The sequence below is a fragment of the Fomitopsis serialis genome, assembly GCF_022376445.1.
Source record: "Fomitopsis serialis strain Sig1Antser10 chromosome Unknown B0H18scaffold_2, whole genome shotgun sequence".
In the NCBI taxonomy this organism is placed as follows: Eukaryota; Fungi; Basidiomycota; class Agaricomycetes; order Polyporales; family Fomitopsidaceae; genus Fomitopsis; species Fomitopsis serialis.
The window spans coordinates 1,440,618-1,465,243 of record NW_025954962.1 but is presented as its reverse complement, the minus strand read 5'-3'; the positions used below and the strand labels follow the sequence as shown (position 1 = coordinate 1,465,243).

The following is a 24,626-nucleotide window of genomic DNA, read 5'->3' as shown; positions in this document are numbered from 1 at the left end:
TTGGTGGGATATCAGGAGCGCGTGTCGACAAGGTCATGTGCCTCGCGCCGAAAGAGCAGAGGTGAGTAGCACTCCAAGAAGGCTGGTCATTCATGACAACGTATCCAACTTATTGTACAAAAGTCGACCCTTTCTGAGGCACCATGAGTGCGTGAAGAAACATACGTAAGCTACGCTGCATTGGTATTCTTTCTTGGACTTCGATGTATTTTCAGTCTGCTTCTTCCTAAACGAACATCCGCTGCAGCAGATCCCACTCAAGCACGACCGTCGAGGGCGGAGGATAGCAGAGCTGCAGCTTTGGCTGATCGTGGCCGAATATCGCATTCGAAGGGGAGCGGGTGGCTGACGGGCGACCGGTAGATGAGCTCGCTGAGCGGCGACAGACTGAGGTTACGAGCACACCTGATAAGATTCGCAGCAAACTGCAGCGAGGGTTCTACAACCTTGCCATTGACGACCGGCTTCGAGATGTTGAAGACAGAGAGTGTCATGGCCACAACGAGGGATAGTGACATCTCAGCGAACTGCATGCCTGTCAATTCAGGTCAGCATGCAACGCACGATTCAAGTTGCAGCATCTTTATATAGAGACAAACCTGGACATATACTGGGTGAATATCAGTAGCTGAGGATGGAGCCGACTAATGGTGTTCATGTACTGACCGTCTGCCAAACCCGAAACATATCTGACGGGGATCATATTCTGGCTCAGAGCCATCTGAAGGAACAAATCTGTCTGGATTGAATTCTTCGGGCTTCGAGTATAGACGATGGTCACGAAGCATAGCCCTAAGCAGTGGTCAGTACGTTACGTATTGACAAGGATGAATATGACGGACCAAATATTGGTGAAGACAGTCGTTCCCTTAGGGATGAAATAGCCCGCATGTACATCGTCTTCTGTGAGTCTATGAGGGGCGCCTGCGTTCGGTGATTAGTCTCGGACTTCGTTGCTCTACCGACATTGATAGGATGAGTAGACTTGCCTAAAGGAAAGATGGCGTGCCATCGCAGCACCTCCCAACAAAGTGCTTTTACATTAGGTAGTCGGTCTAGATCAGTCACACAGGGAAGCCTATCGTTTCCAATAATGTTGTCGATCTCGTCTTGAACCTTCTTCTGTTTCTCGGGGAAGCACGTCATAGCTAGGAAGAAGGCGAGGATTGCCCCTATCGTCTGCTCATCGAACGCATATGTAACTGGGGAAGCCCAACAGTACATGCGTTTGGTCACCCACCGTATTAGCGCTGCCTAACAATTTTTTGAATGAGCGCATGGCAGTAATGGGTAATCAATCACGGTGGCCCACATACCTGCGAATATTGAGGAAGCTGCATCAGCAATCAAGGCTTCGCGCTCTGGGTCGTCACAGTCTTCCAAATGCTTGGACACAAAGCAAGGCTCTAATGTGCCGGCTTGCTGATTCTGGTTTTAGTATTGTCACAGAAAAAGAAAAGTGTATTTGATACCAATTGTTGCTTGGAGTATTTAAATGGAAGCTCGTACATCATCGTGTGGTGTACGCGCCACGCCTGTGCTTGTCTCTTCCATCCTGCTCCAGGGAACCAAGCGGGGATCCTCGTTACTGGAAAATGTGTATCGGCAACGTGCCTCGTGGGACTGAGTGACGGCTTACATACATATTGGAAAGACATCCGCTAAGTAAGCTCCGGGCGCACTGGCGAGGCTTAAAGTCTCCACTGCGCGCTTGACGACGTTGACTAGCTCATCGCCATCTTCTTTGATATTGTAGCCATATGTGATACGCAGAATCGAGGCAGTTGTATATCTGCGAGCCAGTCGTGAGTACTTGAGTGTTTGCACCGGCAAAGCGGAACAACGCAGCACTCACCGATCTACTTGTCTTCTCAATGTCTTGGGGTCGGACATAACACGACACAGGAAGTCGAGAGCTTCGTGTTCAAGACTGGTTGACAAGCCGAGTAGGGCGGTACGATTGCCTATCGTCTGCGTGATAAGTTTACGAAGCTCTTTCAACGCCGGGCCATAGGGACGCAGGGCAGTTTCACGTTCCCAGCCCATTATTTCGGTGATCACGGGGAATGCCGGCCTGCCCGAGTATACTGCACTCTTCTTGTCGAGTAGCTCGAAGGCAAGACTCGGGGAGTTCAGGATCATCACTCTCTGCCCGAGCAGATTAAGCATCATGATGTCCCCTATGCTGAAGTGTCAGAGCTTTCAAGTCGTCAGTGTTGTAAGAAGGTACCCACCCCAGTTTTTGCTCCATTTCGCGAAGGCCTTCCACGCATAAGCATTCGGCACGTCGAGGGCATTTCCAATGAAAGGCCATCCCCATGGACCCGGAGGTATGCGTCCTCGCCGGCGTCGATTCGAGGTCAACCGCACTATGATGCAAACGAAAAGAACGAAGGCTAACGTGACAACGCCCGTGAGTGTAGCCATTGATGGACGTGAGCCTGAGGTATTGGGGCCGCCGCTGACGAGAGGCAGATACTGTACATTCGACTGTGCTTCATATATATTTCAGTGGTATAGACCCATGCGGAGGTTCAATTGGATCAGGGGCCGAGGGCTCTCGTACGAATCGGTACGATGCACCGAGAGGCTCGCTCGACGAGAACACGAGATAAGACGACACACCTAAAAGAACAATGGCATGCCATCGCAACACTTTCTAACAAAATGCTTACACACGAGGCAGTTGGTCTAGCAGCGATATATCTGTAAATGGTCAAGCGTGAGTGTTTGTACAGGCAAAGCGAGACGCAGCCATTCACCGATCTACTTGTTTCGTCAATCATCTCCATACTCCACACTGATCTCTGACAACGTGCCTTGAACGAGGTAAGACGGTATCCCATTGTAGAAAGGTATGGACATGTGTCTCCACAATGCCCGCGCACGACAGCCGTTCAAGTCACAATGATTTCTGCTTCTTGCGAGAACCTTCCTCTCCATCGTCCGAGGTACGCTTCTTGTCGGCGCGGCGGATCGCACATTTCTCCAATGCGTTGTCGAGGGCCTCATCTCGCTTAAGCAATTCCATACCATAGCATCGGACGGTGAGGGCCCCGCTGCGGTACATCTCTCGCACCAGCTTCCCAACATGTGTTGGTTGCCCACCTTTGGTGCTCGAGGATGTCGTTCGCTGCGCGATCGCATTCATAAGAGTATGCTGGGGTTTGTTAGGCTGAGATGCGCATACAGATAGCAAAAGGACGCACCCGCGGATGAAGAGAGCGCAAATCCTCCTCGGATATATCGGAAACGTCAACGCAGTTATATTGGCCGCAATATGACCAAGCCTTCTCTGATTTGCAGACCAGCTCTCGCGTGTCGCCTCTTCCAAGGGTCAGTATACATCCCTCGGACTTCCATGCACCCTTGTCGCACAAGCTAAAGCGCTGCGATGCATACAGCAACAGACAGCGTTTGTCTCCATCATGATGCCAGATGATGCTGTCCGGGTTTACGTGCAGAATTCCATCAAGGACACTAGTATAACGATGTCAGCTGTTGTGTGAAACGAAACGGCCCAAGTTCACAATACATACGATGGGTCCGAGAGCTCCTGTACATTCAAAACCATGTCAGCCATCGAGTCGCGAGCGGAGTCTGATGTGCTTGCCTTGCGCACGGCTGCCCAGAGGTTCAAGCCGGGAGGGCTGTCATAGATGCAGAGAGGCGGTCGCTCACTCCCGTGACCCCCGCGACCATCCTGAAGCTCGAGGAAGTTATACGGGCTGAACTTCGTCTCGTTAACGGTTTCCTGCCAATACATTGTCACGATCATCGTCAACGTGTGAACAGTGCCGTGTGCATATGAGCCTACTTACAGCATTTGATACAGCCGGAAGTACTCCTGGGTCGTGACGTTCATTCCCGGTGAGCCCATGGCCGACCTTGGAAGGCAGTGTGTCAGGCCTAGACAAGCTATCGAATATATCGAGATGAATTATTCACCTTGAGAGACGCCTTGAACTCTTCATAGTGATTCCTCAAAGTGGCTATCTCTGCCTTCATACCTCTCACTACTTCTGCCTGGCGAGAGCAATGAACTGAGCTGAACCTTCACCAAATAGCTGTCTGACCTACATGTAAATTCAATTCTTCATCTCGTGCCTGCAGCACCTCGTCAAGCTGATGCCGAAGTGAGTCGTACGTCGACGCATGTGTCTGCTCTGAGAGTCCATGCGAACTTTTGACAGTCAATTCGCGTTGAATCCGTTCATTCTCCTTTTGAAGGTCTCGCGTCTCAGCTACGCGGTCGCCCTGCACAATGTTTCAGAATCAGTACATGGAGGGACCGACAACGGGGGAAGTGGAGCATGCGAACTAACCTCTGGCTTATCCTTGTCGCGCTCGTTCAGTTGCTGTCGCAGCCGCTTCAACTCATTGGCCATTGCTAAGACAACTTCGTTGGTGAGCGATGATGCCTGCTCCGTATCTTGGCCACTGGTAGCCTTGGTCGACATGATGGCTCTGTCGAAAGGTCGTGTTAGAGGGGCACTACGCAACTGCGACAAACCTAGTTGTCACCAACCTTATCACACGTGCTGGACGTCGCAGAGGTCCCTCGTGAGTAGATGTACGGAAGCTTAGACACGATAGGCTGAATGTACGTACTTACACGCAGTGGATCTAGCGCGAGGACGAGGTCCGGTCAGGGTCTCGCCTGAAGCGGAGGGAACGTGCGGTCACTGGGTGTACAGTATCTTCGTCGGCTGACCGCTGCCTGTTTTGTTGTGGAGAGAGGAGCAACTTCCGAGAGTCTCGTAACCTTAGATAAGATACTTTGAGTTCAGGACATCGCAGTTCTCTTGTGAGTCGAACATCAACTGGAGCCGACACCGATGGTAACTTAGATGGAAGCCAGGGTGCTCGAGTGCCCGGTAGCTTTGAATAGAGGTTGATTCCTGGGCATGGGGGGGGAAACAGGCTAAGAGGCTGAATGTTGAACGTTTGAACGGTGAATCCGCGTCGTGGTATCATGCATGGTTTTGACGAGTAAGTTTGTGAGGGCTTAAGAAGTGAACCAGACCCTGAACGCTGAACGTTGAAGCACTGAGAGAGGGTCGGTATATTACGTGAGCTTCCAGTGGGGCCATTGGAGTCGGTGCGACGGTGAAACTGAGTGATCATGACGACTCGGAGTTGGCAAGCAGCAGGCTTGCCGCTCGGACTCAGTGCAGACGGTATCATGTGACCGTGAAGCGACGCGTCGGCGTCGGATTCTGAAGCTTGTCACGTACATACATGGACTGAAGCCCACTAAAGTCCTCATTTCTAGTCTTCAACATTAACGAAGACGCATAACAGATCACACTGCTACCGGAATACCTCTTCATTAACCTCCCTTTTTAGGCCAATGTGTAACTCTGGGCCGCTCGGTAACAGGTGTCTCGTCGAGGGGTCCCAACCTCTTCCAGATGGACGTCGTCAGCGGAAGGCGGCCGGTCAAACACGCATCGTATCTGTGGACAGCTTCCTTGTAGAACCCAAACAACTTCGGCTACTCATATCGCATGTTCTCGAGCATATCTGAAGGCGTGAAACAGGGGCGATGTCATGCGTGCTGCCTCTTGATAGGATTTTATCCAGTCGTCTGGGCGCAGGTAGGCCATCTAATGATTGTTCTCGCGTTAGTGCGACTCTAGTGCACACAGTCACCCCCTTCTGTACGGGTTCTCGGATTTATAAGAGAGGCACCACATGATGCCCGGAAGTATCCAGCAACATGCTTACCTTCAGACGAGTCGCCTTGAAGGTGGCGAACCTGGTGAGTTGCCAGCTTGTGGCGTCGCCATGTAGGACTGGTCTTGACAAGTGCCCGACTGACATGCTTGTTAGACTAGGCGATATGCGATACACACTCACATCCATGCCATGCCCGTCGAGATCATGCTGCGCATCTTCCTCTTTGCGACGAGGATTGATGACTGCAAGAAATGCCGTATGGCGCCGCTGCGACTACGAGGCGAAGAGTGTTCGTGCAAGCTTCCCTCGCAGTTCCTGGTGTCTAGTGCCTGTCGGAGGTGGAGGGATGTGGCGCTTCAATATCCACTTCTATGGACCACGTTGCGGCTCTCGTGCAGGATGCCTATGGACTTCGTACGACTATTGGTGGCGCGAGCGACGTCCCAGAATCTTATTAATTCCGAAGGATCGGCTCCTCCCTGCCTTGACTTTCACCTGACGCTTCGCGATTCAGACTTAGAATCCTCAGACAACCTCGAGACGCTGCTGTACGTGATCGTCGCGGAACACAAGCGTTGGTGCGGGCTACGTATTGTGGCGCCTTCAACGTCAGGGCCGTTCACCACAATTCGAGGTGGTCTTGCCAAATTGGCCGTCCCAAGGCTCGAAAGCCTGGAGATCATATGCTTGGATGGGTATAGGAGTTCCAAGGACGACTGGCACGTCCCTCCGGTGTTGGACATCTTCAGAGGAGGAGCACCTTCGCTGCAGCGGATCGAACTTCGGGGTTGCAGCTTGTCCTCGTCGAACCTTGATAACGCATTCTCCATGCGCGAATTCTCAGTTATCGCAGGCCCCTGCATGACGAAGGACGTCCGACTGCTTGCTGCGGTTGCCGCAGGTCTCACACACCTGGCATTTGTCGACCAGTGCACTGCGGACTGGCACGAGGGCGAAAACACTAGGAGCCCCCTTCGTTTCTCTTCACTTCGAGGTTTACGAATCAGTGGCGCAAGATGCTTTGTCCAGTTTCTACAGCTTCTAGAGGCTCCCGAGCTGGAAAGGTTGCAGGTCGAGGACCTGCATGTCGATGGTGTGGATGTCCTGGGCGACTGCTTCGAAGGAACCACGGCTTTAACTCCTGTCGTTGCGAGGCTTCCTCGATTACGATGGCTCGGGCTCGAAATCCATGCTATCTCGACAAATAATCCGTCACTTGTCCTCAAACGCCTACGCCATTTTGTCGCCGCATTCCCTTGTATCCGGCACCTCGTTTTCAGTGGTCCTGATGTCGTCGCATTCGTACGCGAACTTCGCGCCGGGCATTCTACGCCAGCAGGAGCCTTGCTGCCTGCTTTGGAGTGTCTCATTTTATCCGGTGCGCACGGTCACGACCTCCTATGTGAAGTCGCTGCTCTCGCGGAGGCGAGGAAAGCAGTCGGATGCCCGCTGCGCAATATCCAACTGTCGATTACGGTGACGACGTCGAGACAGGATCTGCCGCAGAAATTCTGCAAAATTCTGCAGATGCAATTTCGCGGCACACGTACAACGGGCGTGATCTATCCTGATGGCGAGACCTGGATGCATTCTACCCACGAGCGGGAGGAATGGCGTACGACGGAATACCTGCACCGGTAGAGGTAAGTTCTTTGTACTTGTATTAGGTTGCGACTCGGATACGCGCTTACAAGAGTTCGAATAGGTTAGTACCTACACCCCAGTCGCCGTGCTAGCGCTTCTGCTGCGTCCGCACGAGCCTGGGGGGCAAGGGACCCTATAGCACGGGATCGGCCCCGCGCATAATCGATTAATCATTAGCTCGATGTCGACGGACGCGGGACGTCGCGACTCCGAGGCATTGACGCGATGTAGGTATTGACTTCTGCGGGGACGGCTCGGGTGTATCAAGCACTCATTCAAATGAAGCAATATATATTGGTTCCTACAGTGCGATAGCTCGTATATTCTGGAAGTGTAGCCTGTAGCCGTTCCGATTTCGAGTTGGAACAGTGCAACCTAGTGCAACCTGCTTCACTCTTCAAATGATTACAAGCGCCCGTCACCTGCTCGGGCGCCTTCCTGCAACTCCGAGTTGCTTACACCAAACTTGAACTTGAACGCTTGAACGCACTTCACTCGACGTTAGACATCCCCTTGCAATCTCATGACGGACAGCGCAGGTCCATCCACACCATCCCGAAAGCGCTCTCGCTGGGACACTGAAGACGAGACTGCCCAGCTCGAGCAAGTGCACCAGCCCCTCAAGCGTCGGTCGAAGACAAGATCAGCGAAGGTATCGCCCGCACCGGAGCAGCTCTCTGCAGGTACACCTGTCGGGCCACGACGAGCAGCACCAGCGCACCAGCGACCACCGCATAGCATCTACGTACCTCCTCGGACATTGCACCCACCGCTGATGCCGTCTCGCTCGGTGTATTGCTACGAGAGGCTCAACTCGATCGAGGAGGGCTCGTATGGCGTCGTCTTCCGTGCGAGGGACAAGGAGACAGGAGACATTGTAGCTCTGAAGAAGCTCAAGCTGGATGAGGAAAAGAACGGGTTCCCGATCACCGCCTTGCGGGAAATCAACTCGCTCATGGTGTGCAAGCACGAGAACGTGGTGGGGATACGAGAAGTGGTGGTGGGAGATACATTGACACAGTACGTGTCAGATACGTCGTGTACCGCCGTAGACCATCTGAGCAATGCCATGGAGGGTTTTCATCGTGATGGACTTTATTGAGCACGACCTCAAGACGCTCCTCACCACGATGCCTGCGCCCTTCCTGCAATCCGAAATCAAGACTCTGTTGCTACAGCTGCTCTCTGCAGTTGCCCACTGCCACGAGCGTTGGATCCTCCATCGAGACCTGAAGACGAGCAACCTGCTCATGAACAACCGTGGCACCATCAAGGTCGCCGACTTTGGGCTCGCCCGCCGCTACGGAGACCCAGTCGGCGTCGGGGGCCTGACGCAGCTCGTCGTGACACTCTGGTACCGGTAAGTCTGCAACTGCCTCTCCGGCCGTGTACAACACTATCACCCTCCCCGTCCCGACGCAGCGCGCCCGAGATCCTCCTCGGTGCCACGACGTACTCCACGGCCATCGACATGTGGTCCGTGGGGTGCATCTTTGCTGAACTGCTTCTGAAGGAGCCGCTCTTCCAGGCGAAGGGCGAGATCGAGCTGCTGTCGATGGTCTTCAAGCTCCTCGGGCCGCCGACGACGCATTCGTGGCCGGACTACCACACCCTCCCGCTCGCGAAGTCGATCACGCTGCCGCCGCCACAGCCGCCGCAGCTGCGCCAGAAGTTCCAGTACATCACTGCGGCGGGCATCGACCTGATGTCGCGCTTGTTGACGTACGACCCGGAGATGCGGATATCTGCCGTGGACGCGCTGAAGCATCCGTACTTCAGGTGCGTGGCTGTCGTGTGCCGCTAGTTGTGCAGCTTCGAGTCATATTCTGTGCAGTGAGTCTCCATTCCCGAAGCACCCTGATCTCTTCAGCTCGTTCCCATCCGCTGCCGCTGGAGAGAAGTAAGTGTTTGTTACTCTTGAAGAGGCCAACACGCTCACGCAGACCTTCGCAGGCGCCGCAAGCCTTACGAAAGTCCATCGGCTCCCGTTCGCGCGGCGGACTATAAGTTACTTACGGAAGTCGACCCATAACACTCGCTCGTCCGTTTGTAACTTAGCAGGCTTGATTCGGGTAGCGGTTATATGAAGTGTTTGAATACATCTCCAGCGGTTGTTCCGCTATGGCAGCAAGTCTAGGGTTTCCAATACCCAACACTAGCTGGTACCGTAAGACGACTTGTCGACTGTTAAGCCCAACACTGTCGAGACACAACGCTCCACCAAAAGTGTTCGGATATATGTGGAATATGCAGTAATATACAACAAACAACATTCAAGAAATTGCAAGCCTGGGGCAGGATGTACGCTTATGAGAGGCAAAATTGAACTAGTCGTCGTCTTCGAGAGCAGCAAGGACGTCTCGCATCTTCCTGAAGCGTGCTCTCGTGCGAGCGATGTCCTGGTATTTCGCGTAGTACTCCTCCACTTCCTCCAGTGTGAATCGGAACTCATGTGCGATGTCGTTCACACTCAGACTCGGGTCGACGCATGGCGAGTCCACTCGTGCTCCCTCAGGTATATCTTGAGCTTGCTCTGCCGGCGCAGCAGATCCAGCCTGCTGGGCGAGCGCGTCAGGCGGCGCAGGCCCGGGCTCTAGCTGCTGTGGCGGACTCCCGCTACCCAGCTCCATCGTCAGCAAACGAGCACGACAGTCAGACAGACAAGACACGCACCTCGTGCGCTGCCTCTTGCTCCCTCCATGGTCCGAGCCCTCCGCCTCCTGCTTCCGCTTCGCCCACGCAGGCTGGGGCGCGTTCGCGTCGCCGACGCGGATCTGCCACTCGCTCTCGTCGTCCTCCATCTCTTCCTCCGTCGCGTGCTGGCGCGCCGTCTCCGGGGTCAGCGCCGCCATCGGCGGGTTGCCCTGCATGCCCATCGGCGGGGGCCCGGGCGGTGGGCCCCCAGGGTACATCATCCCCGGCATCCCGTGCATCCCGTTCATGTGCATGTTCATGTTCATGTTCATATGGGCGTTGTAGCCCTGCCCAGGGCCGTGGGGGACGGCGGCGAGCACGCCGGGGACGACGGGCATCGGGACGGGCGGGAAGTTTTCCAGCTCCTGCATGTCCGACGACACGCTCGAGGGCCCCGCCGCGCCGCTGCCGCCCGCGTTGAAGCTGCTCGGCGACCCCTTCTTGATCCGGATGCGCCGCGGCTTCTCCTCGGGCGCACGGACGTAGCCGTACTGGCCCTTCGCGCCGTGCGCGGGCTTCTTCTGCTCGACGATTTCGGAGATCTTCGCGTCGAGCCGCGCGGCGTTCTTCTTGTAGCGTTCGCGCCAGGACTGCCAGGTGTGCCGCGTCACCCAGGCGTACTCTGGGTCGCTCGCCTGGGTGGCAGACGTCAGTGACTGCGGGAGGGGGGCGAATCGAGGGACGCACCATTTCGCAGAGTTGTTGATACAGCCTGTTTCCCGTCCTGCCGCCCGTCTTTTTGTACGGAATCTTGGCTGCGATCCAATCGCACAGGTGCTCCTCATCGTCGTCCGAAAACTGAGTCCGCCTGTACGACGCTCCCGTCAGCTTGTTCGCGCCACGACACACGCGTTAATGCTCACTCTTCGCCAGGCCGGCGTCCGCCGGGGTTCTTGTAGATCACAGGGGTGTAGATGACCTGGCCCTTCTCGATGCACCGTTTCACCCACAGGTAGGACTCGACGTACTTGTCGGACTCGCCCTGGTACGTCTTGACGAGGTGGTGGAAGATGTCCGTGTTCGGGTCGGCGAGGATGACGCGTGCGGACTGGGCGGAGGCGGTGGGATCGCCACCGGAGTGCTGTGGGAACGCGCGTGTGATCAGCGCAACGTGCCCCGACAGCGCGGGCAGACCGGTGCACACGCAGAGGCTCGACGAGAGGGCGTCGCGCCCGTCTCGAGGAGCAGCAAGATAGACAGAGGGGACGGCGACTCACCATGATGCGCGCACTCAATGTGGCCCGCACGTTGACGTTCGCGATGCTGGAGTCGATGTGCATCCTTATCGGCTGCCCGTCGTGTATGAAAATCTGCTTCAAGAGTATGCCATGTATCTTGCACGCCTCGACGAAGGTGTAGGGCACGAAGTAGCGGTCGGGGCGGTCGGGGCTCGCCCAGCAGAGACGGAGGCGTTCCTCCTCGGCGGTCCCAGGCTGGATGAGGATGTACCCGGCGCGCGGCACCTTCGCCTCCACCCTGCCGCCGAGTGTCTACCAGAGGCCGTTCAGAAAAGGGACGCACACAGAAGAGAGGAAGAGAGACGGACAGCGATGGTCTCGCAGACGTCGGCCTGGATCTCGTGCGGGATGTCCTTCTGGATGAAGAACTTGGTGGCGAGCCCGGTGCTGTCCTGGAAGATGGGCTGTGGACGGGGCAGGTCAGCGCGGGCGGACGGGGGACTGGCGGCGGGACTGACCATGGCGGGGATGGATAACCTTGGGAGGGGGTTAGAGTTTCCCTTCGCCCCATCAGGTTAGGGTCCTGGCTACCGCCCAGCCACACACGTCACGCGATCTGCCCGGCGTCTGTTGTCATCGAGTGAAATACCGTGCAAAAGCAGTATGCATACACAACAGCTATGCAAAAATATGTACATGCCAAAAGACTAACAGTACATGCGACCGATACCGCTACAACCGTGAAGACCAGAACACCCTACAACTCCAGCACCTTCCCGGGGTTCATGATCCCATTCGGGTCGAACAGGTTTTTGACCCTCTTCATCCACTCGATGCTCACCGCGTTCTTCGAGTATGGCAGCGCGTGCGTCTTCATCACACCGATGCCGTGCTCCGCCGATATCGAACCTTGGTACTTGGCTGCGCATCGCGTCAAAAATGGGCTGTATCAGATGTGGGAAAGGGGTACTCACCGACGAGCTCATACACGAAGGGCTCAAGCGCAGCCTCGATCTCCGGCGTATACGCGTTCGCAACGACGTTCAGGTGCAGGTTACCTTTGAGTCAATCATCAGCAACACCGCCCCGCGTCGGCCCCAGGAACACTAACCATCGCCCACATGACCGTACCCAACGACGTGCTTCACCGCCTCGTCATGCATCAAGCCCTTCGACGCCAAATGATCCCTCGTGATGTCAAGAACCTCCTTGAACTTAACCTGCGGCACCGAGATGTCGTACTTGTACGCCTTGCCCTCCTTGCCCACAGCCTCGGTCAAGCCCTCGCGGATTGCCCAGAGCGAAGAGAATTGCGCGGGGGACGTCGCGAGCACTCCTGTGTTGATGAGTGAGGGTTCCTGCTCCATCAGGTCTTCGAGAAGCTTGTTGAGTTTCTGCGCGGCGGTGTCCTTCGGATCAGTCGCTCAGGTCTGTACACGCGAAGGACTTACCTGCTCGTCGTGCTCTCGGTTGCTCCCGCTCGTCTCTACGAGCACGAAGCAGTCCGCGCCCTCCACGTCTGCCTCGTCCAGCGCCCTCCCCTGTCCGTGCTTCACGGCCAAGTCGTAGGCCCTCCGGTCAATGAACTCGAACGCCGATAGGATCTCCGCCAACTGCCGCTTCACCTCCTTGTACAGCGGCAGGACGTTGCTAAAGGCCGGAAGCGCGAGCATCATGTTGTTCGACGCTTGCGGCGCAGCCGCGGTGAGGATGGAGACACCGGTGACGACGCCGAGGGTGCCTTCTGCGCCGATGAAGAGCTGTTTCAGGTCGTAGCCGGTGTTGTCTTTCCGCAGGCTGGTCAGCTGGTCGAGGATCGTGCCGTCCGGAAGGACTACCTCGAGCCCGAGGACGGACCCATGCAGCGAACCGTATCGCAGTAGGCGGAGACCGCCTGCGTTTGTCGAGACGTTACCACCGATCTGGCAGCTGGAGAGCACGCCTTTAGTACGTTGTATGGGCTACTTTCAGCTCAACGTACCTGCCCTTTGCCCCAAGGTCAAGCGGCACGATGTGGTCGTGAGGAAGGAGAAAATCAGATAATGACTGTAGGATACACCCCGCGTCCGCCACCAGGATACCTGCACGCAGAACCGATCTAAGTCCCCGCACCTCCCAACAAGCGGAGAACCGCGCACACACCCGACGCATCATCGAAACCCCTTACGCTGCTCATGTTTCCCAAGCTAAGCACGAGCTCGTCCTTGACGGGCACGCCGCCGCCGACGAGGCCCGTGTTCCCGCCCTGGGGTACGATGCCTATGCGGCGCTCGTTGCAGTGCTTGACGATTGCGCTAACTTGCTGGGTCGTATGCGGGCGGAGGACGGTGGTGGAGCGGCCGTGGTACTTATTCATCCAGTCATTGTTGAATGGCTCGAGGTCGGCGGCGGGGGTGGAGGAGAGCGTAGAGAGGATGGCGGTCGGGGGCAGGATCTGGGAGAAGTGCGCGAGGTCGGCCTCTGTGACGGAGTTGAGCTGGGAGAGGGAGCGGGTGCAGCGGCGGGGGCGGGCCGCGACGCGAGGCGGCGGGCGAGGTGGGACGAGCGGTACATGCTGCGCGACGACTGGCAGGGTAGTGGCAGCAGCGAGCAGCTGTAAAAGCCGACAGACAGGTGAGGTCACGCTTGGCGTAGTATTACCCCACGTGCCCCGATCGAGATCTCAACGCGTCCGCGTCCCCGGAGTCGTGCCGCGAACTCCGTCTGTCAGGCCCAGTGAAAAACGCATCTGCTGGGAGATGCTCTGAGATGCTCGGAGCTGCTCGGTGGGGCCGCTGTCAAAAGGACATCTGCGAGCAGCTCCGAGCAGCCTGGAGCATGAAATCCGGACTTTTTGCATTTTTCAAGATGCTCGGAGCTGCTCTGAGGGTGAAAATTACGTGTATGCAGCTGGGAGCAGATCCGGGCATATTGCTAGATGCTCCTGTATTGCACTAGCTGCCAGAAAAATAATACAATTATCGTGTATACATTGCCCGCGTCCTGCGCCGCCCGCGCCCTGGATACCGCGCCCGCGCGCCCACACCCTGCGTACCACCCGCATGCCACGCCCGACGCCCGCATACCGCGCCCACGCGCTCCCGCCCAACCACCCCACACACCACCTGCACACTACGCCCACCCGCTTCCTACGTACCACGCCCGCCCGCACCCTGCATACCGCACTTGCACCCGTTTCACGCCTTCGTCTCACTCACACGCGCCCGCCGCTCGCCGACATTTCTTGGCTGCTGCGCTTCATTTCGTCACCTTCGTGGACTTGACGACTCCTGTAGGTATTGGCAGAATGTGAGTGTTACGAGTGCCGAGTCCTACCATACACAATCTGAAACATACGCATTATTGTCTTGAAGTCGGGGACATCGAGAGCCTTGCGCAACTTGTGTGTATGTTCCTCAGGCTTAACTGCCGGCTCACTGCCTACGCACCTTGTTCTCCTTGCAATGCCGTGATCAGTGAGAAGATGCGTGAGCGACTGAGGCGAGCAAGTGAATGGGCAGGCAGGGCGAGCGGACAACAAGCACGCAGGCGAGCAGCAGTGGGCAGCAAACAAGCAAGACCAAGGGAGTGACCACTGCGGAGCAGACACAATCAACGAGGAACAAATGTGTGCACAAGGGAGTACAGGTGCGCGAGGCAGAACGGGTGTGATGGGCTAGGCAGGGGACCGGGTGCGCAGGCAAGAGAGACCGCGGGAGAGAGTGGGCACGCGAGCGAGAGAGAACGGGGGAGAGAGCGGGCGGGCGCACGAGCGGGAGGCACCAGGTAAGAGAATGGGCAAGAGACGGGTACACTTGAGAGAACGGGCAGGCGAGTAAGCGTGCAAGTCGACGGGTGGGCGAGTCAGCAAGTGAGCGAGAGAGTTGGCAAGCTGGAGAGCGAGCGGGAAAGCAGGAGAGAGGGCGGACGAGCGGGCGGGCGGGCAACGAGGCGAATGACTTCAATGAGGAACCAGGCGAGCAGACAGTTTGTCTGCTGCACACTCGGAAATTGGTGTACGCACCATGCTTGCCCATCCATTGTGTTCCCAAACGCGGACGCTTTTGACGCGTCCCTGGGCCTTTCCCGTCCATCCAAGTGTGTCTTGAGACGCACTTATGATGCGTTCGCGGTCAAACCGGCATTCTTGCGTGCCCCACGCTTGACGCGCCTAGTTTGCTATGCCTGTGTGGCACGACGGCGTGATTGAGCGCGGCGCCGGGCGAGTGGTGAACAACACTGTGAGCGTGGCCAGGCAAGATCAGGCAGAAGACGAGAGTGGGCGGGCGGGCGTGAGATCGCGTCGCTCGGCGCGCCAGCGATCCTTACGGCGATGTGCACGGGTCCCGCGAGTCATAGTACCGACAGGTGGATAAGCGGGTGGGCGAGTCAGCCAGTTAGGGAACGAACGGGCGAGTGGATGGCCAGCTATGTAATGTGTGAATGAGACGTGCGGACAGGCAAGAACGCGCGTGGAAAGTGAAAAATATGCATGGGCAAGCGAAAAGACGCGTAGGCGAATGAGACAGGCATACCGGAGGGCGAGCAGGCAGACAAGTGTGCAGACAAATGAAGAAGTGAGCAGGCAAGCGCACGGCGGGCGAGCAGTAGACAAGCGGCGGGCAATTGAGCACTAGGTGATGGTGGTAAGAGCATGAGAGAGAGGGGCAGGAAGACGACGACGACGACGGTCGTTGCTGCGAAGAGATTACGTCATACCAGAGCGGGCGGGAATGTTAGCTTATAATGCGCATCGCGCAGTGTCGCCGTAAGTACTTAACGCAAGGGGACGTCCACGGCAGACTCGACAGCAATATTGATAGGCTACAGCCCCAGCTCAGAGGCAAAAGACATTAAGCTCTAAGCTCTAACGACGATGAGTTAACTCGCTAAGAAGCTGTCATTTGGTGACTTTGCTGTAAGCCGTCAGCAGCTCGGAGCAGATTCGGGCAGTTTTCGACGACGCGCGCAGCTCCGAGCAGCTCAGCGCATCTCCCAGCAGATGCGTTTTCCATTGGGTGTCAGGGTCCGTATACGAACAACGACTTCGGTTCGGCAATTTCACTCGTCTCTTGTGCTCGTCTTCCATCCTGCATCTCGCCGCAAAATACATGCCAGCCCAGAAACGCCCTCAACCCGACGACGACGAGGTCCAATACGTCGGGTTCCACCGCGTCGACCTCGCGAAGAGCGTGGTCCACAGCACCAAGCTCGAGGAAGACGGGCTCGTGTACTGTGGCTACCTCAACACGCAAGACTATTCGAATTATCCTCCGCCACCGGTCAAGCAAAATATCAAGCAGAATACAAATAAAAAACCAGACATCATCGATTTAGTCTCCTCGGACGGCGAAGACGAGCGCGCATCTAGTAGTGCGGCCGGGCCGTCGACCACTTCGACTTCTTCGGCGCCCCGGAGCTTGAGCATGTCGCAAGCCAGCACGAGCACACAGCTGTCGGACAAGTGAGTATGCTGTATTCGGTTCATCATGGACGAGCAATCTTATGTCGTACCTTGCTAGACACTTGTCAATGCACCGGCGGCAGTCCATGTACAGCCGAAACTCATAATCAGGGTGCGATCAACCCTGTCAATGCTCGAATGCGCGCTGAATATCACATTCTGTTCGATAGCCTACTTCCCCGTCTGCTCGCGCCAAACGTGCCACTCCCGGAGAGTTCACGATACCCGGGACGAGCAAACGGCGTAAGAAGGAAGAGAAGCGCCGGACGCAGCAGCGCCAGTCACTCCCATTGATGCCAATCCGTTCACCGAAACGCACCCGGTCGACTCAACGTTCGCCCTCGGCCGCAATACCTCAGGACGTAATCTATGTGGGTGACTCGAGCGAAGACGAACGAGAAGTCAAGGTAGGTTGTGCTTGTTTCAACGGTGTACCGCTCTGATATGGGTACCCCGCATTGTAGAGAGCACGTACGACAGAGAGCCCTGCCAGACAATCCATCTCCAACGAACAGGAACATACGCGCGACACTCGGTCACTCACCGTGACCACACCTGGATGGGAGACGTGGTTGGACCAAGACTTCCCGGAATTCCTACCTTCTGGCTCTTCCCCAGCACGAGGAGATGAAGACGACAAGGCATACGACTCCGAAGATGACTACGCCGTTCTCCATGACGCGCTCAATCTCAACAGGAGTGCTAATGTCAGTCTCGCCACTCGTGCCACAGTGGCACGGACTCTGATCCTTTTCGTGTCCTACAGTGGTCACCAGCGCTGCCGCACGAACAATCGCGCGAGTGGGACGATGAAGAACTATACACTAGGTTGGCGTCGATGTCCGTCTCTTCCCAACCGCTGGCTGTCCCAGACATCAGTCGGAGGCGTCAGTTACGAGGGAAGATCAGCGCAGCTGAGCGTACTACAGTGCCCACAGCCCAAGATTACTACGGGCAGTCATATATCTGGACATCGGTACGCATGCCCACGCATCAGATTTGTAGGCAGGGACGAGGCTGATGCGTTTGGCAGTTACATGGGTATCGTAGGCGTCGTACGGACAACTTCGCGATCCTTCGCGGCCTCCAGCCAGTAATGAATCTCGCGCACGCGCCCGGCGGTAAGCAATCGTGGCTGCAACGGGGTATCATGTATCCTGACGCCCACAATCAAGCTGTCAACCGCATTGTACAGAAAAACGGGATTATCGCTATTGCGAGCGCGGCTTCTGGTGGGGACGAAGGCAAGCCACCACCTGCTCAATCTACGAACGATTTAGCTGACAATCGATAGATCCGCTCGAGCTGTCCACTATCGATCCGTACAACCGGGAAGGCACGCTCTCGGTGTGGTATGAGGGAAAACGTAGGGCAATATCGAACTCAAGGAAGTGGCTGATGCTGATCCCGTGAGACAGAGTACACACTACATGCCCATCAGCGGGTGCTGGACGGCTACGACGCGGACGCCGTGTCCAGATCGCTCAATCCTGGTGAGTGAGCTTCATTCGTGCTGTTGAGACTTACCGTTATCGTCGTCACTCAATGCAGCGGAGAAGCACTACGGAGTTCAGGACGTACAGTTTAACCCCGCCTTGTACGTTTGTACTCAGTCGTGCATCAGTTCCGGCCCAGCTCAGTCATTCGCGTCTTCCTTCTAGTCCCACTCGGATAGTTTCCAGCGCGAATGATCGCACGGTACGCATTTGGGACTGCGAAGAGTTACCTGAAGACGATGCCAATGAAAATGAAGGTGAAGGCGAAGCAGGTCAAGGTCAAGGCGAGGGAGGTCAAGGCGAAGGCGGAGCAGGCGAAGAGAAAGAAGAAGAGCCCCGCGGACTGCTTCACACGGGTAACGGCATTCGAGCCTTGTCTGATCTCCTCCATTGATGAGACATGTTACAGAGCAATACGACTGCACCATGGGCAAGCTCTTGTTCAAACCCGGCGACCCGCTCTTGGCCATGGGTGCCCACGACGGGTAAGTAAATACAGGTTCCCAACGACACAGAACCTTCCTCATTCTTCTATAGATCCGTCTACCTGCTTCGAGATGAGGGGGAGACCCAAATAAAGAGCCACCTTCGACTTTCACGGAAGAACACTGACGAAACGGGCGACATCGCATGGGGTACGGGTCGCTGTCGGACAAGCTGTTCGCTTCGTCCATGACGAAGGCGGAGAAGGCATACGCCGGTACGCACAAGGTGTTCGACGTCACCACCGCGCGTGTGGTATGCACCATGGAGATCCAGGAAGCCGGGGACTCCATCGCCGTGCACCCAGCAGGTACGTCAGCTAACCTCGTAGTGCCTCCCTCTCCTGACGCCTCGTGCACGGCAGGCACCTTCGTGGCCATTGCGACCAAACCCGCCAAGCGCGCACACACGCTCTACCTGTTCGACGGCCAGCGCCTCAACACACGGCCTGCGCACACGCTCCAGCTGGACACCTTCCAGCAGAGCGTGACGTCGATGAAATTCAGCCCGGACGGCGTGTACCTCGCGCTCGCGCGGGACGACAACACGACGGACGTGTACGACGCGCGGTTCCTGGGCCGCGGGAAGCTGCACGCGTTCACGCACGACCCGGGCAACGTGCTCGCGTACACGAAGGACGTGTACGGCGTCGTGGAGGCGCAGTGGGTAGAGGGACACCCGGCAGGCTTGGGGCTCGTCACCGGCGGCTCTGACGGTGAGCAATGCGTCCTCACTCTGATATGCAGCGTTGTGGCTGATTGTCCCGTAGGCTGCGTTCGACTGTGGGACGTCCGGCTGGCTGATAACGATCCGAACAACGGCCTGCCTATTGCGCGGTGCGAACACGATTTGGGGCACTTCTCCCTCGGAGACGTCTCTGCGAATGAGATGCCTCTTGTGACGTGAGTCCCCAAATTATCGTCCTTCAATTGACGGATCCTGACAGCTTCTCGTTCTCAGAGGGGAGATGTCAGGCAAGGTCACCATCTTCGACCGCCCAGGGAGACCCTCATAATCGAGAGACGTGCGCGTCGACGTCGTCCGGTGTCTTGTATCATTTGTATCTCGAGGAAGGAGCGGTTTCGTGGTCATACCATAGTCAGGTCGGAATCTAATACAATACTGATACATATGTACTTATAGTGTGACAACAACAAAGCAAGCGTAGATCGACTCATGAGACAGGCAGCACAGACGTGCTCTTATCCACCCTGACCAAACTCTCCAGCTCCGAGAACATCAAGTCGTCCGTGACGACCTCGCGCTGCAACATCAGGCTCCACGTAATCTCGTCCTGATACCCGCTCAGCAGCCCCATCCCGCGCTGCGGCCTGCTCTCGCCGTGCTCGCCATAGCCCATGCCGAACATGAGCGTCGTGCCCGCGGGGGTCTGCGCGGTGTCGAACGAGTCCGACGCGTCGTCGACGAGGCGCATCGCCTCGATCGCGCGGCGCACGGAGATGATGAAGTACATGCGCGCCTCGGGCGGCGAGTAGATCGAGAACTTCTTCACGAGCCGCAGGAGCACCTTCGCGAACCCGAGGCTGCGGTCCGTCTTGATGCGCCGCTTGAGCGGCGGCGGCGCGAGGAACGCGAGCGCGTAGATCGCCATCACCAGCTTCTCGACGAAGCCGAGCCACACGTCGCGCATGACGACCTGGAAGTCGTTGTCGGACACGGGCAGCCGGTGCACGAGCGACTCCATCAGCGTCCAGAGCCACTCTTGCGAGACGGCCCTGGAGAGCAGGCGCCGGTTGTCGTCGGGCTGGAAGAGGCGCGTGAAGGCCTCGAGCGTGGTGTCTGCGAGCGTGGCGGTTTGGGGTGGTGGACGGCGGGTGGTATGCCAGACATGAGCATGCTGGCGAAGGGCGGGACAGCTTCGACTGGGTCCACTAGGTAGGAGGCCAGGAGCTCAAACGCGCGGCGCGCATTCAGGACGTCTTGTTTTGGAGGAGGTGACGCGGAAGAGAACGTGATGTTCCCGGCGATGTTGACAAGAATGTGAACGACGTCCTTTCGCAATGTGAGTAGATCCTGCAGCGAAAGCACTTTTGAGGCGGGCGAGGCAGCGAATTCGGATCGTCCGACGGTACTAGACAACACAGACGAAGGATGATGGATAGTAACCGTTCGTGTTTTGCGAGGTGGTCTTGGTTGTCGGCCATGTTGGAGAGATTTCGGAGGATGTTCGTCACAGTCAGTACCGTCTCGCCGGTACGCGGACGCGGACCCAAGTCAGGATCCCGCCAACCCTGTTTTGGCTCCAGGGCCGCGAACGGCCGTGAGCCCTCCTCTACTACGCCGTTCACCAGTTCCTTGTGTGTCCGGATACGCCCCTCCGGTAGGGACGTTATAGACGCGTCGTCGTCGTCGTCGTCGTCGTCAAACGCGACATCCTCCAGCAAGTCGAGCGCCTCCTCCAGCAGCTCTGGGGCTTGCAAGATCGGGAAGCCCGTGTCTTTGTGGGGATACCGCATGAGACTGAGCATGGTGAACGTGGTCAGCGCATAAGATAATTCCGTCGTCAGCCGTGAACGTAGGACATCGTCAGGGCGTCAATGTCGACCTGGCCCCATTCGTTCATGTCTTTGAGCGGCCGATGGCTAGCGCGCAGGAGCTCATGCTGGATTGCCTCGACATCCCTCCCACCAGCGGTTTCGATGGGCCTGCCTAGCGGCACGTATTCAATCTTGCGTCTTGACGGCTGCTTGATCACACGCGCCCCTGGCGTAGGCTGTGCGGCATGGCCGTTCTGCGGCCCGGCTGGGGGGACGGACTACGGCAAAGGTATATGGTCAGGGATGCAGCGGGCTCGCAGGGATAGAGGGAATACTCACGGCCCGCATGTCAGAGGCGTCTGCGCTGCCTAGAGAAGGGGTCAGTCGTGCGGACTGCAGGGAAGTTATATAGTACGCACCTGTCTTCTGCCTGACGCGTTTTGGATCTAAATCCTCGGCTTCTCCCAGTTTGCGCTTGCGACTGTTTGCCTCCTGGTCGGCGTCAGCGCCGTTGAGTTCCTGTCCCACAATGGAACTGGGTCCGAGGCTCGAAGTTGATCGGGTCATGTGCTGTGTCAAGCTAGAGGATGTGCTCATGCCGGCAGCCGCATTTAGCCCGGCAACGGGGGAGTGTTGCGCGAGCTGCGGCGTATGGGAAACATTCGTGGGGGATATCTGATTCGGGGCCGCGCTGTCGAGCATCTGGGACGATCCTGACGACATGGAGGGTCCCATGGCACCCATGTTCATGCTTGTGTCTGCGGGCATGCCTGGCATGGTGCTCATGTTGGACGGGCCCGGCAGGCCGTCGGCAGCGGGCCCTGGGATTGGCTGGCATCTGCTGCGCACCTTGCTGTGCGGCGGCGCGCATTTGCTGCTCGCGCATGTTCCTGCGGTACGCCTCCTCGAAGGGCCCGACGATCATCATGTAGTATCGGGCGACGATGGGTGCGACGGGCTGGCCATGCTGCTGGGGCTCGGGGAAGTGCTCGGGAAGGTCGAGCTGGCGGAGGACGACGGGCCAGAGGCCCTGCTGGTTGACCTGCGGGGGCGGGGGACGGGGTCATGAGGAGAGGCCGGGGGCGGATAGATCCGAGACGCACCTTGTGTCCGCCACCGCCCTGGAGGACAAGGACCCACAACTTGTAGAGATCGACGTCCTTGCCTGCGAGGCGGATGACGCCGAGGTCTGCGCGGGAGACATCGAGGGGCTTCCAGGGGGACGCGGCGGGGTCGTAGCCCTGGGGCCACGGGACGCCGACGAGGTCGGGGGGGAGGGGGTTGCTGCGGGAGTGGACTGCGGCGAGGCCGCCGAGGAACTGACGCCTCTTCTGGAGCTGCTGCATCTGGTGGAGGGCCGCGTTCGGGTTAGGGTGGGCCATGGGGGGCTGGGCCAAATGGGGAGATGAGCGTTCGCATGAGGCGGCAGGCGGGCCACTCACCGCGGCCAGCTGTGGCGGTGCGGCGTCCGGGGGCGGGAGAGCTGGAGGCCCCGAAGTCTGTGATTGGGGTGTCAACAATCCCCCGAAATAAGGCACCGAAGTTCCGCCAGGCGCAGACCGGTTCCCCGCCTTCGCCAGCGACGTCGCCTGCAGCGCTGCCATCTGCTTCGCCGTGAACGCGTCCAGCCCCCCGAACCCCCCGCCCGCCCCGTACCCGCCCTCGCCACCCAGCGACATCGCCCCGTTCTGCTGCCTGCCCACCCCCATCAGCTGCGCATGCCCCAGGCGGAGACGCTGCACTCACATCTGCGATTCAATGCGTATCCACTCGTTCTGGGCTTGGGTCTTTCCGCTGACCAGTGTTCTCTGGCTTGGCCGCGCGCAGGCCTCGAGGGCGTGAGGGACCTCCCCATCAATGGCACCCCCCGAGCCACCTAGCCGCCCGTCGCTCTTCCCGTGACCCCCACCACGCGCCTCATGCCCGCCTCGGAAATCGACGACATCTTTGCTGCAAAACCCAAGGCCACCGTGCCTGCTGCGTCCTCCTCCACACAACCTCCGAAAAAGTCAAAGAAGAAGAAGGACAAGTCTGCGAAGAGAAAGCGCGAGGCCGAAGATGGCGACGATGAACCACAGCCTGCCAAGCGTCGAGTACCAGAGACCGTGCTCGACCCGTCAGTCACCCCAACACCGGTCGGCCCGCCAAAGTCAATAAAGGCAGCCAAGCTGGAAAAGCTCGCCGCTGGCACCGCAGTAGCGAAGAAAACCCGCAGCAAAAACAAGGAAGACGAAGCGCGGTTCAAGGACTCGAGAGGCAACGGGCCCAGTACGTTTGTCGTCATTTTCCTTCCCCCGTCGCTGAAACGCCCCACAGGACGGAAAACCGAGGAAGGCTTTGCCATATTTAAAGAGGACGAACTAGGGATCTCTAATGAAGGTGGTGGTAAGCGGAGTTTTCTCGAAGCGCAGCGTTCCGCATTCGCTGACTTTTTTTCTGCCAGACACGCCGTTGTGTCCGTTCGATGTGATTGCTGTCAGTAGAGGCAATCTCTACGTCTCTGCTTTTTTGCCTGACCAGCTCATGCAGGCTTTGAAACTGAGTTCGGAGCTGGGTCGCTGTCCTGTGCACTGCATGGAGGAAGATGGTATGTTTTCGCGATATCCCCGCCAATGCTTGTGTATTTTTAGGTGCGTCGGAGGTGCTCACTCCTACCCTACTCACCATCCGCACAGGTGTGCGCAATATATCTGTATTCCCTAGATCGCAACCAGCAGTGTCCAGCACAGCTCGCGACCATCAGGCTCTATCGAAGCCTCGTCTACCTCTCCCCGTGGTTGTGCGAGGTCAATGTGTAGCCAAGATCAATCTCCCGAGATCATCTATCCTCAGCGAGCATCATCCCTCGCATGAGGTGCCCAGCGCATCGACGCCTTCCGGGGACACGTTCATATCATGTTCCCTCAGTAGTATTGATACACCCAGGCAAGGCTATCCAGACCGTGCATCGAATGGATGTTGACGGTGATGTTCCGAACAGATGTACTCAGGCCAGTATGCCCGTAATCCATTCCCCGTCCATCCCCATCCTCTCTCCTTGTGTGACCGCGCGCTGAACGGCTACTAAGGTATCCTTGCGCAGCCGGGCATCCCACGGCGCGTCGAGGTCAAATCGTAGCCAAGATCGTGGTCAGCCCGCTCCTCAGTCCAATCTGACGTCGCAGATTGACATGCGCCCCGGCGTTGCTGTGTCGGCGCGAGATTGACTGTGGGCAAATTTTTCAAGTTGTGGATGTAGGCTTACTCAGTTTAGTGACGGCGGCGTTCGACCGTAACTGCGCAGGGCTGTCAATGTGGTCCGGTATCGGCGCCGACTTTTCTGCATTCGCGATACCATGTAGTGTCCAAAATCTTCGTGTCCCTTCTTTGGAGGAATCGTTCGGTTACAACCATTCGTGTGACTTGGTGTATGTAAACAGAATACCCATATTCTCGATAGTTAAATGATTTCGTGCGTTGAACTTGTGCTGGACAAGGAACGTTTGCACGTTGAGAGTTTGAGATGTCA

General features: G+C 57.3%; 10 protein-coding genes across 10 annotated transcripts; 5 read left to right on the top strand and 5 right to left on the bottom strand.

The window, feature by feature from the left end:
• Positions 1-257: 257 nt before the first annotated feature.
• On the bottom strand, positions 258-2,427 carry B0H18DRAFT_867425 (cytochrome P450; the record flags this gene model as incomplete). Its single annotated transcript, XM_048039862.1, has 11 exons — positions 258-345; positions 406-535; positions 600-610; positions 667-792; positions 843-924; positions 963-1,179; positions 1,303-1,422; positions 1,473-1,588; positions 1,644-1,792; positions 1,856-2,180; positions 2,235-2,427. 11 exons carry the CDS (start codon positions 2,425-2,427, stop codon positions 258-260), a joined length of 1,557 nt encoding a protein of 518 aa, XP_047900673.1.
• A 360-nt stretch (positions 2,428-2,787) lies between these two features.
• Positions 2,788-4,491, bottom strand: B0H18DRAFT_202469 (uncharacterized protein). Its single transcript, XM_048037094.1, has 8 exons — positions 4,326-4,491; positions 4,081-4,257; positions 3,949-4,026; positions 3,822-3,887; positions 3,614-3,754; positions 3,540-3,556; positions 3,210-3,480; positions 2,788-3,160 (listed from the first exon to the last, which is right to left on the bottom strand). Exons 1-8 carry the CDS (start codon positions 4,458-4,460, stop codon positions 2,903-2,905), a joined length of 1,143 nt encoding a protein of 380 aa, XP_047900672.1. The 5' UTR covers positions 4,461-4,491; the 3' UTR covers positions 2,788-2,902.
• Positions 4,492-5,681: 1,190 nt separating this feature from the next.
• Positions 5,682-7,665, top strand: B0H18DRAFT_971320 (uncharacterized protein). Its single transcript, XM_048043783.1, has 2 exons — positions 5,682-7,325; positions 7,388-7,665. The coding sequence occupies exon 1, from the start codon at positions 5,872-5,874 to the stop codon at positions 7,321-7,323; it is 1,452 nt and encodes a 483-aa protein (XP_047900671.1). The 5' UTR covers positions 5,682-5,871; the 3' UTR covers positions 7,324-7,325; positions 7,388-7,665.
• Positions 7,666-7,796: 131 nt separating this feature from the next.
• Positions 7,797-9,433, top strand: B0H18DRAFT_971318 (Pkinase-domain-containing protein). The gene is made up of 5 exons (XM_048043782.1): positions 7,797-8,346; positions 8,402-8,686; positions 8,749-9,105; positions 9,161-9,226; positions 9,280-9,433. The coding sequence occupies exons 1-5, from the start codon at positions 7,850-7,852 to the stop codon at positions 9,356-9,358; spliced, it is 1,284 nt and encodes a 427-aa protein (XP_047900670.1). The 5' UTR covers positions 7,797-7,849; the 3' UTR covers positions 9,359-9,433.
• A 109-nt stretch (positions 9,434-9,542) lies between these two features.
• On the bottom strand, positions 9,543-11,741 carry B0H18DRAFT_971309 (uncharacterized protein). Its single transcript, XM_048043781.1, has 7 exons — positions 11,717-11,741; positions 11,567-11,662; positions 11,238-11,510; positions 10,884-11,101; positions 10,708-10,828; positions 10,000-10,655; positions 9,543-9,942 (listed from the first exon to the last, which is right to left on the bottom strand). The coding sequence occupies exons 1-7, from the start codon at positions 11,717-11,719 to the stop codon at positions 9,654-9,656; spliced, it is 1,656 nt and encodes a 551-aa protein (XP_047900669.1). The 5' UTR covers positions 11,720-11,741; the 3' UTR covers positions 9,543-9,653.
• A 103-nt stretch (positions 11,742-11,844) lies between these two features.
• Positions 11,845-14,107, bottom strand: B0H18DRAFT_1206398 (FAD-binding domain-containing protein; the record flags this gene model as incomplete). The annotated part of the gene is made up of 7 exons (XM_048036172.1): positions 11,845-12,119; positions 12,173-12,256; positions 12,310-12,607; positions 12,650-13,127; positions 13,180-13,279; positions 13,341-13,791; positions 14,078-14,107. 7 exons carry the CDS (start codon positions 14,105-14,107, stop codon positions 11,956-11,958), a joined length of 1,605 nt encoding a protein of 534 aa, XP_047900668.1. The 3' UTR covers positions 11,845-11,955.
• Positions 14,108-16,149: 2,042 nt separating this feature from the next.
• On the top strand, positions 16,150-17,985 carry B0H18DRAFT_971295 (uncharacterized protein). Its single transcript, XM_048043780.1, has 9 exons — positions 16,150-16,641; positions 16,699-16,753; positions 16,812-17,048; positions 17,106-17,348; positions 17,408-17,469; positions 17,571-17,617; positions 17,675-17,762; positions 17,817-17,885; positions 17,936-17,985. Exons 1-7 carry the CDS (start codon positions 16,289-16,291, stop codon positions 17,689-17,691), a joined length of 1,014 nt encoding a protein of 337 aa, XP_047900667.1. The 5' UTR covers positions 16,150-16,288; the 3' UTR covers positions 17,692-17,762; positions 17,817-17,885; positions 17,936-17,985.
• Positions 17,986-18,570: 585 nt separating this feature from the next.
• Positions 18,571-19,715, top strand: B0H18DRAFT_202273 (WD40-repeat-containing domain protein). Its single transcript, XM_048037093.1, has 4 exons — positions 18,571-18,622; positions 18,675-19,335; positions 19,390-19,522; positions 19,581-19,715. Exons 2-4 carry the CDS (start codon positions 18,768-18,770, stop codon positions 19,633-19,635), a joined length of 756 nt encoding a protein of 251 aa, XP_047900666.1. The 5' UTR covers positions 18,571-18,622; positions 18,675-18,767; the 3' UTR covers positions 19,636-19,715.
• Positions 19,716-19,794: 79 nt separating this feature from the next.
• Positions 19,795-22,797, bottom strand: B0H18DRAFT_1113394 (uncharacterized protein; the record flags this gene model as incomplete). Its single annotated transcript, XM_048032945.1, has 9 exons — positions 19,795-20,385; positions 20,451-20,654; positions 20,714-21,101; positions 21,164-21,396; positions 21,458-21,486; positions 21,538-21,939; positions 21,968-22,160; positions 22,222-22,506; positions 22,561-22,797. 9 exons carry the CDS (start codon positions 22,795-22,797, stop codon positions 19,795-19,797), a joined length of 2,562 nt encoding a protein of 853 aa, XP_047900665.1.
• A 162-nt stretch (positions 22,798-22,959) lies between these two features.
• B0H18DRAFT_202220 (uncharacterized protein) lies at positions 22,960-24,076 on the top strand. Its single transcript, XM_048037091.1, has 5 exons — positions 22,960-23,386; positions 23,435-23,503; positions 23,562-23,593; positions 23,648-23,748; positions 23,794-24,076. The coding sequence occupies exons 1-5, from the start codon at positions 23,038-23,040 to the stop codon at positions 23,819-23,821; spliced, it is 579 nt and encodes a 192-aa protein (XP_047900664.1). The 5' UTR covers positions 22,960-23,037; the 3' UTR covers positions 23,822-24,076.
• The last annotated feature ends 550 nt before the right edge of the window (positions 24,077-24,626 follow it).